General features: G+C 44.7%; 1 protein-coding gene across 1 annotated transcript in view; it reads right to left on the bottom strand.

Annotated features, from left to right (window-relative positions):
- Positions 1–20,198, bottom strand: part of LOC121697654 (synapsin-3-like) — a 184,157-nt gene that overhangs the window by 8,670 nt on the left and 155,289 nt on the right. The window contains exons 7-10 of the mRNA XM_042079276.1: positions 15,037–15,099; positions 7,822–7,964; positions 5,730–5,804; positions 4,270–4,372 (exon numbers count right to left, since the gene is read on the bottom strand). Coding sequence (XP_041935210.1) covers positions 4,270–4,372; positions 5,730–5,804; positions 7,822–7,964; positions 15,037–15,099 — 384 coding nt within the window. The remainder of the gene's footprint in view (positions 1–4,269; positions 4,373–5,729; positions 5,805–7,821; positions 7,965–15,036; positions 15,100–20,198) is intronic.

Genomic DNA, 20,198 nt, shown 5'->3' with positions numbered 1-20,198 from the left:
TCACATGTCCTGTGTGTTTGTTTGTGCGTGCAGAACTGTGCACTTTTCTTGTGTGCATAATTCATATGTGTGAGGACATGTGTGTGCGTTCTTGTGTGTAACGTAGCAGCACAGTGCTGGGGAGGTTGTATCATACCATATCTGTAGGTGTGTTTATGTACGCGTGGGTGTCTGTCAGAGCATGCTCTGTGTGTGCGTGTGTGTGTGTGTGTGGGTGGGTGGGTGGGTGGTTGGGTGCATCTTTCAGGCAGCACCGACAACACAGATGTTTTTCACATTGTGTATGTCTGTGACAGGGCGGCTGAGTGTCAACCTTGTGGTCAATAAATAATGATAATTATACTTCTGGGGAATTGAAACACTGAGTGCGGAATTACCACTTTCCTTTTCCAACACACACTCAACAAACACCTGTTGCCATTGTTGCCCAATGCCTCTCTGCATCTCTCTACACAAAGGTGTAGACCTACAGTAGAGCTACTGTTCTGTAGTGTCATTAACTTATCGCCCACTGTTTTCAGGTATTATTCTAAAGCCCCATTCACAGATACAGTGACAAGAAGAGACCATGCCTTATGTACAGCAATTACAGCAATCACAGGAGAAACAACCACTGGTGACGCAAAACATCACGCAACAACATTAAAATTATTTCAACTATTGAGGCGACAAGCGATGGGTGACCAGCAAATCACAGTATGTATTAACAGGGCTTAAACCTACTGATGAATATGAGGACACATGAGCTCCTGCCTGTGTAAACACGTATGATGCCAAATAAGGCGAGTAACCCTTAGAAGTGCATATATCCCACGAGAAAACCCCCCAAAAGGTCCAGTGTTAAAGCTCTCCAGACACCCCGTGGTTAAGTGGCTAATTAATCCAACATGGAGGTGGGACAGAGGACAGACGCAACCTTCAGATCTTTACTACAGTAATATTTGAGTTATAGATGTTATTATTATCACCGTGTCTAAGAGCATACTGGCTTTGATCTGGTCACTCATCTGATTTTTTATGGTCACGAGCACTGCGTGAGAGAGAGAGTGGACAGGCCCCCCATCAAGCCCTAGTGAGAACCAGTGCTACTTACACAAGAATAAGGTCAGAGGTTAAGGGATAATATTGAGCCAGTAAACCAACAAGGATACTAATGTATGATACATACAGTGCCTAATTTGTCAAATATTAGGTGCTGGAGCGCATGAGAATGTGTGCATGTGTAGTGCACAGCGGATGTTTTTAGGCTCATTGTCAAACTTTTGGATACAACACCACACATATATAAGCTACATCAAAGCATGACCTACTTTTGCCTTCATAGAGTGTACAGAAGACCAACCATTATTAGTTACTTAATCAATATGTAGGTAGCAATCTCCATTAGGCAAGTGGATTGCTGATGAAATATTAAGCAGTAGCATTGTAAAGGGAGACATGCCATTGTGCTACACTCACACACACCTACCCACACACACACACACAAAAACACACAAACTCACCCACACACGCACACCCACACACATCCATAGCCGTGAGCCAGAAACAAATATAGTGAGTCAGTTCAGTCGTAGACCATGACCTCTGTTTAAGTTTCAATTTGACCACGCCATGCTGGACCCTCGCAGCTCCGTCAGGCCATCTTATCGTTCACATCCGTGGCCCACCCCCCAGAGGACTGAGTCAGTCGGACGCTGTAGGGCAGCGGCCAGTGAATCAGCCCACAGCCATGGACAGTCCAGCTCCTCAGTCATACTGCACTATCAACAGCTAGGAATCAGATGCAGACGCTACAGGATAGTCCTAACACAAAGTGGTTTGCATTCAGCAGTGTCCACAAAGGAGACTCAGTCAGATGGTTGCATGGCATGCCCTAGGATAAAGGTAAAAAGGTTGGGTTCTTGGCATGAGATTTTATCCAAAGCGACTTACAAAGACTTGTTGCAATCAGGAATCAAACCCAGCCTGCCCACTAACAAGGCAGCGGCACAATCTGCTGTACCGCCACACCCAATCAGATAGGTTCGCAAACATATTTATACACAGTGTGACATTGTTGTCAATTCAATGTTTAAAGCGTACATTGATGCTTCTTTTATAGTAAATTGTCTTTGTCATCTCTGATTCAGAAGAATATACAGGATTCAAACTAAAACAGTGAACTCAATATGAATCACCACAGCACCAAGTAAATGCACTTGGCACTTGGCACACACTTGGATGTTCTGTACAGGCTTCATTCTTTGAGTGTGGCTCAGGCCAAATGATAGTCAAAGCAGTAGTATAGTAGCGTACAACTACAGTATACTGTAATGTCTTGGAAAGCTTAACAGGGGAGATTGAGATGAATGATTACCACGGTCACCAACATTAAACATCAACATTAAAAATACATTGATCAATTAGATGTGCCCAACTTCATAGTGTGGTGTTATACAATGAGATGTAAAATAGTGTTGACATTGCCATAGAACTACTGACATGACAATCCAGTTTGAGTTCAGCTTGGTGTCAAAAAGAGGAGCCTTAACACAGACAGACAGACAGACAGACACACACACACACACACACAAGAGAGGAGAGCCTATACAAACATGACTGTTCCAAAGACTTCAGCATCTCCACACGGGAACCACATTTACTCCACCAACGATTACTTTTAATATTAAAAGAAGCCAATTAGGAGGTTTTTGTATTGATATTTATAACTCCACATGTTTCCCAACTCTCTCTATTCATGTTCCCAGACTTTTAAGATTTATGACCTTTTTGTTTGATTTTCAGGCCAGAATGAAGACTGGATGTCTTGGATCCTGCTGGCCTCTGAAGTCTGTGCCCCTGTTTTTGAGGCCTAGTTCCCCCTCACAGCCGGTTACATTACAGCACATCAAAGAAATGACACGAGGAGCGCCTGGTAATGAAATGAAATGTCAACGCCCATTCCCATTGAAGCTTTATGGCAAATGCTCTCAAAACACACAAACTGGATATGATGTGATAGGCCTATTGTGTTGGTGACCTGCAATGAACCGAATGAATGTGGGGATCAAGTATCTGCCATTAGAACATATTTTAAGTGTCTGTTTGACTGGCTCTGTGGAGTCCAGACACTGTTGATCCTATAGAGAAAGACTGGAAGCCAAATGCCATTCTGGGGAGATGGTTTTGGCCTGCCGGGGGAAACAGATGTTAGAGAGCTTAAGGGCAGACTGAAAACAAACTCAAGAGGAGCCGTTTTGTGTGTGTGGAGTTGTTAAGAGCCCAACTCGCCACCCTTAAACACATCTTTTACACTTCAACTGCTAAACTTGGAGAAGCCGAGAGTGGAGTGTGTTGATGTGTGGAATGGACCAAGAAGAAAAACCGAGAGTCCATCTGTTTTAGGTGCCCTTACTAGGCGCAAAATAATCCTTTAATGATTTATTTGCTCATTTGTAAAGCACTTTGTATATGAATGGTGCTATACAGCACTGTGAAAAAGTTTTAGGTATTTGTCTATTTTCTACCCTCTGTGTTAGTGTACCAAAAGGACGTTATTTTTTAAAAGAGTGAAAGTGATTTAGGAGTTTTGGGCTTTACTGGCACTTTGTATGTAAATGTATAATTTTTCATTATTACTGTACATTTATCTAATGAATAGTAAAAACTATTCATGCCATTTTGAAAACTTCCTCTCCTCACAGCATTGTTTAAAATGCACCTCAAACGTTTGTGCACCACTGTTAAGTGCCTTGCCTTGCCAAATGTTTTGGCAGATCTTTCTTTGTCTTCATCCGAGTCCAAATGTTTTGACTCCCGTCAAGGTCATGACACAAGTGGGTGCTCATGAGACTCTGACATGCATAAAGTTTTGCAGTTCTCAAGGATGCAGCATCAGGGACGTTTCCTGGCTCCACTCCCTCTCTCTCTCTCTCTCTCCCTTCTCACTTCCCCTCTCTTGCTCCCTCTCTCTCCTATCCTGCAAAATACCCTATAAAAAAACATTCATTCAAATAATAAGGAAATCAATGTTTTAACTGTAAGGATGTATTGCATGTTAGTCATCAGTTGCGCTTCGGACACTTGAAAAGAGTATTGTACAAATAGGGTTTAGTCTAGGATTGTACAAATAGGGTTTAGTCTAGGAAATGACCCATCCAGTTACTTAAAATTCATTTTCACATCTTTGATCCAGACTTGTGAACACCCAACATTACCGTACACCAGACCATAAAATAACACATAACACCCAACAGTAAGCCCTGATGCATAGGTGCTTCCCCACAGTACCTCGATGATGTAGTCGTTGCCATCTTTTCCATGGACGGCCTTAACCGCACAAATGTCCAGGCCTCCGAACATCTCAGCACAGGAGTCTACCCACAACCGATACCTGCAGGAACATGCCCATTAAGTTCATGACAGATTCAAGTAAAGTTCTAATGATTGTTGCCCTCACCACACACTCTGACTAACTCATCATTTATCAGTTTCATAATTCATATGTCTGTTTCTGTAGACCATAAATATTCTCTCTCTCACTCACTCACTCTTTCTCTCTTTTACTAACTCACTCACTCACTCACTCACATGGCGTCTGAAATGACGTACTTCTACACTTGCAATACCTAATTTTAATGCATCATGAGTGCGTTCACACTGAAAATTCCGACGACACAAAGTGCACTGCTAATCCCTGGATGTTGCACTCATAACGGTCAAAACCTTGAGTGTGTAACAGTGGACACTTTTCACCCTCAACGGACAGCATCTTGGCTACAGTATATAGTGGAAGGGAGCATTTTCTAACTTGTGATAAAAGGAGATAGGGCATATCTTGCTGCCCAAATGTATCAACATGCCACAATCTGAGGGACAATGAGTGACCTATATGGACAAACAAACACACACACACACACACATACACTATCATACACTGCATTTTACTTTACTTTTACCTATGTATTTTATTCTTATGTAAATCTATTGATATTTATGTGTGTATGTTCAGATTTATTGTATAATACATGAGCAGCTGTTCGAGGGTTCGAATCCTGCCGTGTGCTGAGTCTGGTGTTCGTACGTTGTGTTGAATTGCACAGCTCGGCCTTGCACACAGCCGGATTCGAACCCGCGAACAGCTGCATCTCAGAGCAGAAGTCGAGCGTGTTGACAATTGAGCTATAATCCCCGGGTTGCTCGCTAAAAAAAACCCAACCAAGATGGGGCAGATAACTCATAGACGGCAGTTCAGGGTTTGTGCCCTAATATTTTATAAAACGTAGCGAGATATAGGCTCTATTAATTAAAAACTTTGGTTTGGTAACCAAAGAATACTGCTGCGCTTGTGTAAGACCAGACCTAACTGTAGTAAACAATGTCTAAACGTCTCTCTTTAGCACCCCCGCTGGCTAGTTTGCACCTCAGAAACATACCTGGTGGTACGTTTGGCTGGGTCTGCGAAAATGTTCCCAGGGGAACGTTTCGCTAATGAGACCAGGTTGCACTTGATGTACAAGCAAGTTACAACATAAACTGTTGTATGTTTTTTTACACAGTACGACTATGTCACTGTCAAATAGAAGACACCAATAAAGTTATATTTAAATGTTGCTATCCTTACTTCCATTAAAGATTAAGTGTCACTCACTCACTCACTCACTCACTCACTCACTCACTCACTCACTAACTCACTCACTCACCCACTCACTAACTCACTCACTCATGACACGTTTCACATAACTGCCCACCTGTCCGTCATTGCAATCTGTTCCAGCATGGCAGAACCGGTGTTGGCCTTCCAGTTACCTGAAATGGACGTCCTCCTGACAAAACATAACCGAACAAAACAAAACAGAACATCAGAGGAGAGGGAAAAAGGAGGGAGGTGAATCAGAGGTCCATTCTTTCTCAGTACCGGTAAAGAATCACAGAGGTAACCACACCGGTAATAGAGGGAGCATTAGTCATTGGCTGCAAGCTTTTGGGTTTGTGGACAGAGGCCGGGGGCTCTGGTCTACTGATGTGGAAACACAACTTAGTGAACAGGCCCTCTGATAGGTGCAATTAAAGTGGCAACTCATTCTTCTGTTTCTCATTTTCCTCTCCAGACCAAAAAACCCCCAAATAAAAAAAAAACCTAAAAACCATAACGCCCATCACCACCCCCGAGGCCTAATCGTGAGGAGGGACACATAACGACTACGCAAGCAGACGGCTGTGGACAGATGGAGTGTTTTTTGCCGATGAGTTGAAGGGGAAGGCGTTGGAGGTAAGGAGATAAGGCAGGCGGGCGGGCATTGGGTAACTCTGCTTCTGAGTCATCCCAACCGCCGCCACCGCCACAGCAAATGGGGCCTCACTGCTGCTGCTGCTGTTGCTTAAGCCATGACTGTGGTTAAATGAGTGAAAACACTAGAAGGGTGGTGGTGGGGGTGGTGTTGGCCGCAGCTCTTTGTTTTTCATTCAGTGCGAGGGAGGGAGATGATAAGAAAGGAATGGGGGGGGGGGGGGGGGTTGTCAGGAGGGGAAGGGGGGGGGGGGGGGGGGTTGTGGATGCTGAGGGGGTGGAGTATGACTCGGCTGTTTGTTTGAACGGAGACAGGAAAAAAACAGGTCTTTAGTGTAAAAAACCAACTCAAACAAGCTTTGATGTGAGATCTTTGGGAAGCAAATAAACTAAAACAAAAACAAAATTCAAATCTTTGAGGGTTTTAAGTGGGTTCTAAAAGTCACTGCATCTGAAAGCACTGTCTTCAGAGGATTTCAACCAACTGCTGTGAAGGGTGTTTATGAACAGTGCTTATTATGGTATATGAATAAGGCCTGCTGTGTTCAGCTGTCTCTACAAAATTATGAGCTAAATATGTAAACGCCAACAAGCACAATGCCATTTTAAAACACAGCTGCAACTTCTAACAGGGCCCATCAATAGTTGAGAGAACTCTGCAAACAAGGCCAATGACTGAAGTGTTTGCTGGTGATACCATGTTATGTTTTGAAAACCCCACAAGGCCAAACACTCCTGTAAAGTCTACTTTCCCAGTCTAAAAGAGACCATAGACATGCTTTTAATCGGAGGAATTGCATTAGCCTGACTGTCCCTTTCACGGACAGTCAGCTCGAGAAGCTGATGTACAGCCATCACTGAGAAAACCATCCTAGGGACACTCAAGCATACAGTGCTCCTCTTTAACTTGTCTGGTGCTGAGATCAAGCTACAGTTGGCCACTCTGCACTGGCAGCTGTGGCACTGATTCCTGGCTGTAGATTCTAGTTCCTTGAGATGGACTGACTTGAGTCTAGTGGCACAAGTTGGCTTGACATAAATCTAGTGACATGCAGGTCTGACTTGAGTCTAGAGCCACAAGGTTGTCTGACTTGAGTCTAGATGCCACAAGCTGGCGCCAAGTTTTATACAAAGCTGGGCGATACAGAAAGAGGAGATGAGATGCCCGCTCTGTGGTGACCTGTTGGCTCCGCTGATTGGGCGGGACGCGGGCAACATCCTTCCCCACATGTTGGCACTGGGAGCCTGGGAATGTCGCTAGCGGAGCGGAGCTGGGACAGAACAGAGCAGAACTCTCTGTCCCTTCCCCATCGTCTCCAGTCAAAGAGACGTCTGGTCTCCTCGGAGTCCAGCTTGTACGCTTTAAAAATAGTGTGTTCGGCAACATCCTGCCCTGAAGGCTTCATTGCGTGAACAAGGCTACCAACATACACAGCTGCATGGCCAAAATGCAAAACATGGTTAGAACCAGAGGAAACCACAGAGATAAACAGAGATCCACAGGCATAGGCACTCTCAGAGCGAGAGCGAGAGCGAGATTTGAGCCATCTTACATGTAGGCCTTGTAGTTGTTCCCGATCTTCTGGATCCTGATGTCGTACTTGGAGTCTATGAAAGGCTCAGAGGTGGCGTAGGTTTTGGCCAGAGCGACAACACTGGTGATGTCCTGGAAGTCGTCCTGGTTCTCCACCTTAATCTGCACAGAAGAGAAGAAGGGTCAAACATGTACACATGGTTAAAGGTGTACTCTGCGATTCTGAAGAAAGGGGGTTGAAGCCATGCAAGGGGGTCAAAGACATAAACGTGGTTAAAGATGAAGTCTGCAATTCTGGAGAGAGATTTTTTATTTACTTAATGAGTAAGTGTGTAAGTCTGCATAAAGGATTTTTATTTTTGTGCTCATCAACCATGCAGAGGGGTCAGAGACATAAACATGGTTAAAGGTGCAGTCTGCGATTCTGGGGGAATTCAAATTCAAATTCTAACACAACTATTCAGATGACTCTCTCTGTCCCATTTACAGAGCCAGGACTGCATATAAACATCAGTGTTTTCAAACACACACACATAACACACATCTTGAGGACAAAGAGGATCAATTACTTGAATTTGAAAAGAAATGTTATCGTATCAGAATTGCAGACCTGATATTTAGTGGAGTCAATTTAATTGGAGGGAAAAAAAATGTTCTGCGAAAACTTCCCACCGAGAACCTGCATTGGCTGAGAACGTAGAACAACCAGCTGGCTACCACAAGATTTCAATGAAACCACTACAGATGTCTTACACGCTTTGTGCAAACATTATTCCAGATTATACAACACTAACGTGCTAATGAGTAATGTGATTCGCTCATATCGGACATGACAAGCCAAATATTGTTTAAAATAACAGCCTGTGCATTCCCCTTTGGAAAGACTCCACATCATGATGAGTAATAACGGCTATAGTGGGAGCTGAATGCACCATTAATCTCACTTGGGTCACATGAATAAGGCAGTGAAGAGGCTCCCAGTCACATTAATCACCAGCCTTTAATGCGCGTCCTGCGGCTAATGTTAATGTCTTTTTCCTTAAGCCTATTATGCTGATAATATCCAGTGCACCCACTGCCTTGCTCTGGCTCATTACTGTTGGCTGGTGGTGTGATTCATGCCCATAAGAGATGAGGGGTGGGCAATGTCTCCGAAGTGCACCTGGGGGGGGGGGGGGGGGGGGGGGGGCAGAATTGGTGTAGATGTGGGGCAGATCTGATGGTACCGGGACAGATAGATTTGGGCTCAGAGATGAGATCTGTTGTCTGGGTTCTGCAGTTCTGTGGAAGACAGAAGGGAGGTGCCTTGATCTGGCGCCAACGGGGTTGACTGATGCGAGATGGGATGCCCTCTGGACCACTAATGCTGGGCGAGATGGCAGTGTGAGGCATTAGAGAGAGAGAGAGAGAGAGAGAGAGAGAGAGAGAGAGAGAGAGAGGAGCATGAACGAGGGAGAGACAGAGGAGGGGGGGTCATGAGATAGAGAGGAGCGTGAGAAAGGAGCGTGAGAGAGAGATGTGCGAAGGTGAGACAGATAGGGGATAAGGTTGGGGTGGAGTGAGAGAATAGGAGAGAATGGGTGAGAAACAGAGAGAAAAGGGGGATTGAGAAGGAGAGAGAAAAAGATAGTAAGACGAGAAAAGGGGTGGGCATGTGAGTAAGTACAGAGTCAGGGAGGGTGAGCAGCAGGAAGAATAAAAATGAATCAGGGAAAGAGGGGCACGGAGAGAATCAAAATAAAGAAAAGAGTGTGTGTGTGTGTGTGTGTGTGTGTGTGTGTGTGTGTGTGTGTGTGTGTGTGTGTGTGTGTGTGTGTGTGTGTGTGTGTGTGTGTGTGTGTGTGCGTGTGGGTGTGTGTGTGTGGGTGTGTGTGTGGGTGTGTGTGTGTGTGTGGGTGTTGGCTGGTGAGAAAGAGAGAGGGTGTTTCTATGTCTGTGCACATCTGTGTGTGTGTGTGTGTATGCGTATGAGTGCACATGTGTGTGTGTGTGACAGAGAGAAGGGGGAGATGGGTATGGAATTAACCATGTCCCAGGTGATTCCCAGTGCAAGGTGGAAATAAGTTTATACAGACAGTCTGGCTCCTGGAGTCTCCTGTTAATACCATCAGGAGAGGAGGAGGAAGGGAGGAGAGGAGGAGGAAGGGAGGAGAGGAGGAGGAGAGGAAGGCAAGTACAGTAAAAGACAAATAACCCTGTGCCACTCCACATGCAGGTGCACACCGCCGGGGCTTCTGGGAAAAAAGGAGAGGATTTTTCAATGTCAGGGCCCAGTAAATATTCAACCCATTCTGACATTAATGTGTGTCTTCTGCAATACAGATTCAGAGAGAGAGAGAGAGAGAGAGAGAGAGAGAGAGAGAGAGAGAGAGAGAGAGAGAGAGAGAGAGACAGCACTAAAGATGAGATACCTTTAAAGCTGTAAACAGTGCTTGGACCTTTGAGGGAATGGACAATGATAACATGACAGTTTTTGACTATTCAAAAAAACACAGTGCAGAAACTAATTTTACATAATGTAACATCCACCTCCGTGCTGAACTACAAAGCGCTGGACAATATGTCATGGGTTTGCATCCCATGGGGGTATGGACACTGATTAGATAGAGATTAGAGAGTGAGTGTCATGGTGAAGGTGCAAAAAGTAGTACTCAAGAGAGTGAGTGTCATGGTGAAGGTGCAAAAGTAGTCCAACAGTAGTCCTGTAGTTCTGTGTGTATGGTAAGGTGCTCAAGAGAGTGAGTGTCATGGTGAAGGTGCAAAAAGTAGTCCAACAGTAGTCCTTTAGTTATGTGTGCATGGTAAGGTGCTCAAGAGAGTGAGTGTCATGGTGAAGGTGCAAAAAGTAGTCCAACATTAGTCCAACAGTGCAACAGTGCAATAATGAGGTCTAGAGTCCAGCATAAATAATATGGAGAAATAGGGGAGTAAAGTATAATGTAGACAAGGTAATATAAAAAACTATGTCAGTGCAAGAACAGGTTGAGGTAATAGGGTTACAGCCATTCAGTATTGTAGCAGAAGCCATTGATCATGTGTGCCAATAGAGCATGAAAAACAGTGTAGCAGGAAAACAGAAGTAAAAACATTAGGCTGTGTACAATAGTAAAACAGTAGTAAAACAGTAGTAAAGCAGTAGTGGGCAGTCAGTACTCAAACATGAAGAGGGTGGAGAGGCAGACAGACTAAGCAGAGAAGTCTATCTCTCCTCTTCCCTTTAGTAAAGCATTAAACAGTTCAATGGCCCTGGGGACAAATGACTTCCTCAGCCTTTCAGTTGTGCATGGCAGTGAGCGAAGTCTCCAGCTGATCAAGCTCTTTTGCTTTTTAATAGTACTGTAGAGTGGATGGCATTAATTGTCCAAGATGTTGATCAGTTTGTTCAGGGTCCTTTTGTCAGATATTGAAGTGATGCACTCCAGTTCAGCTCCCACTACAGAGCCAGCCTTCCTTACCAGCCTGTGAAGTCGCCCAGCATCCTTCTTCTTTGTGCTTCCTCCCCAGCATACCACTGCATAGAAGCCTCCTCAGGAAGTACAGCCTGCTCTGCCCTTTCTTGTAGAGTGCGTCAGTGTTGGCTGACCAGTCCAGTTTATTGTCCAGGTGGAGACCCAGATACTTGTAGGTGCTTACCACCTCCACATTGACCCCATCAATGGAGGCTGGTAGCAGAGCGGGCTTAGACCTGCGGAAATCCATCACCATCTCCTTGGTCTTTGAAGTGTTGAGTTGAAGGTGATTGAGTTTGCACCATTGCACAAAGTCCTCCACCAGGCTCCTGTACTCCTCCTCTTGCTCGTCCCTGATACACCCCACAATTGCAGTATCGTCAGAAAACTTCTACATGTGACATGACTCGGTGTTGTAGCAGAAGTCAGATGTGTACAGGGTGAACAGGACTGGAGAGAGCACAGTTCCCTGTGGCGCTCCGGTGCTGCTGATGCACAGTGTCAGAGAGACAGTTCTTCAGTCTGACAAACTGTGGTCGCTCGGTCAGGTAGTCTGTAATCCAGGTTACCAGGTGAGCGTCCACACCCATCTGCAAGAGCTTGTCTCCCAGTCTGAGGGGTTGGATGGTGGTAAAAGCACTTGAGAAATCAAAGAACATGATTCTCACAGCACTTTTCCCCTTGTCTAGGTGAGAATGTGTCCTGTGTAGAAGATAAGTGATGGCATTAAAAGTGTACCTTTCCTGTCCTGTGGGTAACTGTGAACTTAAAAGTAATTAATGAATGTAAATAGCCGCTCCCTGTCCTGTTTATAGAGGAATGAGGAGAGGAGGGAATTCCCTCGGCTGTGGTGTAAAGGCACAGTTTGTTCAGGGGGCAAGTGGAGCGCTGAGAACATCAGAGGAGGGATGGCCTGCTTCCAAGACAGTCCCCTCCTCTCTCCCTCCCTCCCCCTCTCTTTCTCTCTCCCTCTCTCTCTCTCCTCCTCTCTCTCTCTCTCTTGTACTTCTTTCCCTCCATGTGCTGTTCCCTCTCTGCCCTTGTTCCATCGGGGTCACCAGAGGTCAAAGGGGTCAAGGGAACTCTCTTAAGGAGCGCTCGAGGCGGGGGCCCGCTGGAATGTTGAAGCGCTTCCAGTTCTTGCTGAGACAAGGGGGAGCCCGGTCATGATGGAGGTACTCCATCCGCCTCCGCATCCATGAGTGTACTTTTGGGCCCAGGGGTCCTCGACACACATGCGTATGTGTGTGTGTATGTGTGTGTGTGTGTGTGTGTGTGTGTGTGTGTGTGTGTGTGTGTGTGTGTGTGTGTGTGTGTGTGTGTGCATCTGTGTACTTATTATGTGTGTGTCTGTGTACTGTAGCTATCATTGTCCTAAATAGCTGTATTCTTCCTTGATGCCTTTGTGCCATAGGACCAGGGGAGAGGAATCTTCAGCTGTGCAGGTGTGTTAATCTCAAGTGTACTAATCTGTGCTGGTGATCCTTGACAGAACATACAAAATCAAACAGGAGACAGGAAGGTGCAGTTCAGCACAGTGAGGAAGTGTATGAGATGAAGTCCTTTATAGCCTCGTTTCCAAGTGAGAAAATTACAGACTACGCCCTCTCACTTGGCCTTCTCAGCCGTCGTGTCTCCATTAGAAAAAGGGACCCTAGCGGGATTTACCAGACTCCGAAGGAAACGTGATCATTCCAAATGTTTCGCATGACACCGAGGGGAGGCAAGAGCAGCTCCGGTGATTTAGTGGAGTTGATGCTCGAAGGTTAGTCAGACATTGCTGAAATTACAGTAAGTCACAATCCTCTATGCTGATGTTGCAAAAACACCTTAATACAATCTATGAGAATTCGGGAGTTTACTCGAAATGACAGCGAGAAGCCTGCCTTATGTTGGCGCCAATGTAACTCAATGTAGCTTAATTTAGCATCTCACCATTTGGCCAACATCACAATAATATTCTACTACTCGATTTTATGAGTAAGTGAATGTTTTAGATAGGCTCAGTCCTTTGAGGCAAGTCCCTCCACTTGGCGGCCATATTGTAACGCTTTTTGGGCACTTATCGGGCATCTATTTCAGCAGAAATGCGTGCGCGCAAGGCTTCACGACACCAACCTTGCTCCAGCGGCGAGATCACAACACATGACTGGCACATTGTATTCATAACACACCACATGATTGGCACAATGTATTCACATGTCGACTTTTTTGCCGCGGAAGGAGCGGGATATGTGTAGACAACTGCCATCTTGGCATTGACAAACTAACCCCATGCATTTCTGTGGATGATTTTTTGAGTGCTGTGTCTCCTCATTAGAAAGTCTCTGGCTCAGTTAGCCGAAGGTTATAAAAATGTTGCCTACCAGTTTAGTAGCTTTATCAAAACATCAACAAGTTAATTTGTTGATCCCCCTTACGGTGTCTTGTGGTCAAGGATGGTAATAACGGCGAAAGCTAACTTTTAGACTCACGTAATTGTGATCTAACAAAAACGCTAATTCTGTTTCTTAATTGTATTCTAACAACAATTAAAAACGTTTGATGTTAATCAAATAAGGTGATGGAGACTAGTTAGTTTCACTCATGAAGCTCACATGTAGCCTACGTTTCTGTAGACTACGTTTTAGTCATATCCAATCAGCATCGAGGACTTTTTCGTGACCAAAAAAAGTACCTATCCCTGGCCCTGAAAAAGCCTTGAAAAAAGCCCTTAGGGGCGTGTTCTGTGAAGGAAGACATGCCCAAATAGGTAAATTCACCAGGTAAATTCATTGGTGGAAACGGCCCTTATATCTGACAAATACTTTTATTTGGGGGCATACAGTGGGTATGCTTCTGCTGTATTTTTTATCTCTTACTCTCTACCGTGTACTGGTGTTGTTATTGTCACTGTATTGTTATTGTTGTTGTTTACCCTACCATGGGGCCTGAGAGAAACACAATTTCAAGCCTCTATATGTCTTGTACATTGATTTTTTGACTTTGTTTTTTCCAAGGACAGGCCCTGAACCGTAACTTCTGTGAACCACCTACACTGCCTTGCCTATCTCTACATCCTCAGTGGCCTGTGGGGAGGCCTAGGAACAGGCTGTACATGGGTAACTTTTCTGCACATGCAAAACCCTGCATCATGACATTGGGAGTTGCTCTGGCAGGATTGGGTTTCTCAACTTCGCTCCCTAGACAGCGGGCCTGATAAACACTCTTGTTCTGTACCGGCGCCCACTCCCACCCTGGGAAGTCCCCGAAAGCTCCCTGCCTGAGCCCCCAGCACCCTGGCCCCCTTTTTCCCAGAGAGAAAAGTGTTGAGAACCATCAAGAAGGGTGTAGCCACCCAGAGATGGAGAGAGAGAGAAGGAGAGAGAGAGAGAGAGAAAGAGAGAGAGAGGCAGAGAGAGAAACATGGACAGAGAGAGAGAAAGAGAGAGAGAGAATGCCTGATTCAACAATTAGAGCATAACTTCACACCATTTAGTCCTGATAAGAGAGAAAGAAATGGATTGCATGCTTCAGGCGATCCTTTATCTCGTCAGGGCCGGATGCCCTGAAATCTAGCCCTTTGGAATGGATTCTCTGTCTCTCTTTCTCTCTCTCTTTTATACAAGCCGGGTGTTTACATATTGTATAATAAGCTGATTTTCCCATAGTGCTAATGCTGATATGATGACGGAGGTCTGGGGGTGTAGAGTGTGTGTGTTGGGTGGGGTGACAGAGATGATGGTGGATGGGGTGCAGGTTGAGGTTGCGGTTGCGGTTGAGGGTGGGTGCTGTTGGGGTCTTACCTTTCCCACGCCTGCGTGTGCATGGCCCATCTTCACAACCACGGGGAGCGTCGGCGTGGGTTGCTGGAGAGTCGGGAAAAACACAGAGAGAAGACGGTGTTAACTACTCATAGGCAGCATGCACACACACACGCACACACACACACACACACACACGCACACACACACGCACACACACACGCACACACACGCACACACACACACACACACACACACACACACACACACACACACACACGGGACTGGCCACAGTATGCTGGGAAGCCTTCTTCCCGTGTTTGTAGCTGTGGTTACGACCCTATGAACTCACTTTGGTTAGAGAATGAGTGGGAGATTTACCGACCTCTTAACTGTACAGTACAGTACAGTACAGTACAGTACAGTGAGTAACATGGGCGTACGATAGGCTGTTACAAAAACCCACCCAACAACTGAATTAGGAAAAGAAAACATTTGTCTATTTGAGAACCATTTGAATCACGTGTCAATAGAACTCAACAGAACTTTATTTGGTCTGAGGAAGCAACCGAGGGGCGTTTTGAAGCTGACTGACGTCGGAACCTTGAGGGCTCTCTTGGGAGAGCATGGGGGAATTCTGGGAAAATGATGAAACGGGGCCTAACCACGGCCTATTGACCACAAGGATAGGCTTTGGCCCACTCAACTCCATGGTTTCCCAACCTCACACGCATTTGCAAACGACGCTGAACATCAACAGATGACATCAAATGTTCCTTAAAACAAACTCGCCACCCTCTACACCCATCTCTGATCAATGATCTGACTTTGTCGTCAGTCTGAGTGCTAAGCCAGAGAGGTTTTCGAGAGGATAAGTAAAACACAGTCGGAAACCTCATTTTTCCTTTCTATTTTAGGCCTCGGAAACAACCAAAGACCGTCTCTCTCTTGAAACCATGCAGTACAGCAACCAGCCCAGTGGCATCTTGTCGCAATTAATGAAGACCCCGGAGAGGGAACTCAAAGGAACCAACTATTACTCAGTGAGGGAAATGTTTGCACTATCAAACCTCCATCAAACTAACACTAACTAAGGATCATTTACGCTCAGTGTTAAATATGGACACGCATGTGGACAGAGATTTCTATCCATATTTTGTGTTCAATTCATCCATCTTTTCGTCCATGTTCTGTGAGCTTACTGATAGACATGAAACTGATCAAAGTTTGAAATGGACAAATCTATAAAACCGATTGCCAAGTGAATGACGTCTCATTCCAAAGATCACCACTCTGAACAGAAATACAATGCAGGAAAAGTGAAATCAAAATGCTACGTTTATGCAAGTTAACTGCTATAGAATTTATTCCTAAACAAGTTGGCCTAGCTTTAAAATCATGCCCCCAGAGTGTAGCACTGAAGCTGTTTGGTTGCTCTAGCTGTTTGCTGTAGCAACTCGAGCTAGGTTAGGAAGCATCGATTTTTTTTGTACCGACAGTACTCGTGACCTCGAGAAACACAGAGATCTATGTGAAAAATCGCCAGAGTTTTCCTTTAAGGTCTGTTTGAAGGTTGGTTGATACTTGGTTATCGGCCCACTTTCTCTTAAGTGTCGGTAGGTAATTAATTGATAAGGACAGCATACTTCTTAAAAGCATTGTTTTAACATGTACTTTGGGTTAGGGTTAATTTTAAGATTATGATTTGTAATGCAGAACATCATGAACTTCTTCAATTAGATTAGATAATACTTTATTTTCACTTATCGCACAGAAATATGTCTGGCATTTACATACTCCAACAATCATTCACAATAGCTTGTGTCATCATACAAAGTACATGTAGAGGAATATTTACAGCATAAAAGACCATCTAAAACATAAGACATGACAGCATCAAAGAACATGTGACCTGATCTGACAAAATGAGTCACAAGCTGCACATTCTAATTTTGAGATACAGGATGATTACTTCAAAAATCACTGAAAATATAGATTTTAGTTTTTTAGTGTTTTCATAGTCAAGACAAGAATGTAAAGTTACAAAAACTATTATTCAAGTGGGCAAATCCTACCTGTAACCTGTAACTTCAAACACAATTTTCTCAGTTTTTTAATTGGAAAAAGATGGTGGGAGGCCATAATTCAAAATGCTGTATGCTGTAAAAATTCAAGATATGACTTTGACCAGGAGATCGTTTTAAAGCTCATGGTGTCCTCTGTCCATTGATACCAAAATCTCAATTTTGAATTTTGGGTCACTGTGACTCATTTTTGCCAGATCAGGTCACATAACATAAAAGGACATCTGCGGGCAGAGAGGTATTTGAATGGTTGCACAGTCCATGTGTAAGTGTGAGTGAGTGTGAGCACGTGTGAGGAGGAGGCCTAATCAAAATCTATTTGTTTGGGGGACTTAATCTTGTTGAGAAGACACTCCATTACTTCCATACAGTCTGCTAAACTAAGAACGCTTACTATAAAGTGATTCCACTCAGTAATTGCTCTGTGCTACAAACCTGAGCCTTAACAACTCATTTAGTATCTTAAGATGTGCTTGTGGGACTCATACATAAGGGGAGTTTTGAACATTCTAATGAAAGAATTTAAACAATTTAAGCAATAAGCCCCGAGAGGCCGTACAGTAGGTTACACTGATTCTACAACAGCTAAGGAGCGTTGTTCGGCACAACGCGCCAGCGGACTATAAATACCTGGCAAAGTTTCATAAAGTAAAGGCACAGCAACTACAAATATAACAAGTTATTCTAGTTATAACTAGTTATTCTAGATAATCATTCTTCCGCCAAGAAATATATTTCATCTATCTGAATGGTTGCCAAGCAACGTCGAGACGCAGCTACTTAAACTTTTGTATCAAGTTATGCGCAGTAATATAGAACAAAATGCAGTCAAGGTGTATGTTTATGCTGCATTTTACAATGGCATCGAACGTGATTCAGCAAATCACAATCAAGGACCGGTACTATCAGTTTTAGAAATAAGATTCTAACATTCCGCAGTATATTCAATGGATCAAAGTATTTTTTTAGAATTAATCAAGATTCCAATTACACCAGTGAGATGGTACCTACTGAAAAGGGTCAATTTTAACACTTTCCCCTTTGGGTGGTACGACGATGGGTTTTTGGGAAGGGCAGCCTAGATAATCAAAGAGGAGTGAGCAGTGTAGCGAGCCAGCATCTTATCTCTGTTCTCCGTCTTCCCTCACACACTTCAGAGGCAGAAGTCAGTCTTTGGAGAGCTGACAACCACACCCCTGGCAATTCTGGCATGGTCTACTTTCTTCCACCGGTTATCAGTTTAGATGGAATGCAGGGTGTCACCGAAGAATGACTTTGATTTGTGTTTTGTAACTCCCTCCTATGTCTAATTGTCATTATGCAACCCATCCTTGGCTTAGTCAGGTCATGGTCTGGCTGGTCATCATCATTATAGTTTGTATGGGTTGAGGTCATGAGGGATCGTGTCCTCTAGCCTGGCCTCTGCCTGCCTACGTACTTCCGCTCAATTTCTTTTCCCTACAGTACTCCGTCTGGAATAGCTCTCGTTCACTTTGTTTACTTCGGCAACTTGTCTCCGAACCAACCAGCGAACAGAGGGCGTTCCTGAGAGCGATTACGTTTAAGTTGCAAGTCTATCGTTATCGTTGTGTCCCCCGTGGTTAACATATGTCATTACCAAACGTTAGTGATTAAACTCCAATGATTTCAAACTTCAGACAAGCGTCCACCAACCAGGAAATAAACGTTTGCCAATGGATCTAGGCCAGACTCTCTGCAAAGTCAGTATCTAGGCTACGTGTCCTCAACCCATACAAACTATGATGACAAGACTGATGACCGATCAAAGAATGGGAACTGTCAGAAATAGCATGGGTGCCGTGCGCACACACAGACACACAAGTGTATCCTGTAAACTAAACTTCTCTCAAAAACTTGACAGATCAACTCAGATCAGCTAAGATAAGTTCATGGACAGCAGAAGTTAAACCAAATGGCAAATGGCTCATACACACACACACACACACACACACACACACACACACACACACACACACACACACACAGAAGAAGAAACCACACCAAATGGCTACCATGGAAGCCAAAACCGCAGTACAGATCACAAGATTAAATGTACGGTACTCGTGTACAACCACCAAAACAAACAAACAAACGAGCAGAAAAGGATGGAGAACTGTTTGCTTGACTCATGGTGCACATGGGCCCTCCATGTGATAGTGTCCCCATGTGTGCACAACAGAGAGAGAGAGAGAGAGAGAAAGATACAGAGACAGAAAAAGAGAGACAAACAGAAATGGAGAGAGACAGAGACAGAAAGAGAGAGAGACAGACAGAAAAGAGAGAGAGAGAGACAGACAGAAGAGAGAGAGAGAGACAGACAGAGATAGTGAGAGAGAGAAAGAAAGAGAAAGAGAGAGAGAGAGAGAGAGAGACAGACAGAAGAGAGAGAGAGAGACAGACAGAGATAGTGAGAGAGAGAAAGAAAGAGAAAGAGAGAGAGAGAGAGAGTGAGAGAGAGAGAGCAGGGGGATGAGACAACACCAGTAAAGGGTGGTGGTGATCCCGGCATGCCGACCACAAGCGGGAATTCCCTGCGGCAGACCTGTCTAATGTGTAACAGGGCGGCACCAGGACTGCCGTTTTGTACCCACTCCTGTGGCCTGGCCAGTGATCACCGCCAAGCAGGCATTCCCTTTTCACGTGCACAGCCATGCCAGCTGTTCCCCTCCTGCCTGATGGGAAAAAGCCCACATCCTTGGCACAGGGGCGACAGTGTTTGTGTGTGTAGGTGTGTGTATGTACTGTATGTGTGTGTGTGGGTTCTCGACCGAGACTGTGTACTGGGAACAAACACAGTGAAGAGCAGAGGAAGAGGATGGTCTGGGAACACCGTCAGTATCGGATCCCACAGGTCTTTGGACAGTCGCCGCATCAGGAAGCAGAACACAGACATACAGACATGTGGATCCAGGACACAAAACTGACCGACTGACTCACGCTTCAGTCAAAACACACTGACCACTTACGCTAAGAACACACACACACACACACACACACACACACACAGACACACACACACACACAGACACACATAGACACACACAGACACACATACACAGACACATTAAGAGTAGATATTACGTAGTGAACGATATTTGA

Source organism: Alosa sapidissima, chromosome 22, assembly GCF_018492685.1.
Source record: "Alosa sapidissima isolate fAloSap1 chromosome 22, fAloSap1.pri, whole genome shotgun sequence".
Lineage (NCBI taxonomy): Eukaryota > Metazoa > Chordata > Actinopteri > Clupeiformes > Clupeidae > Alosa > Alosa sapidissima.
The sequence above is the reverse complement of the archived record's forward strand: the minus strand, read 5'-3'. Positions and strand labels throughout refer to the sequence as shown.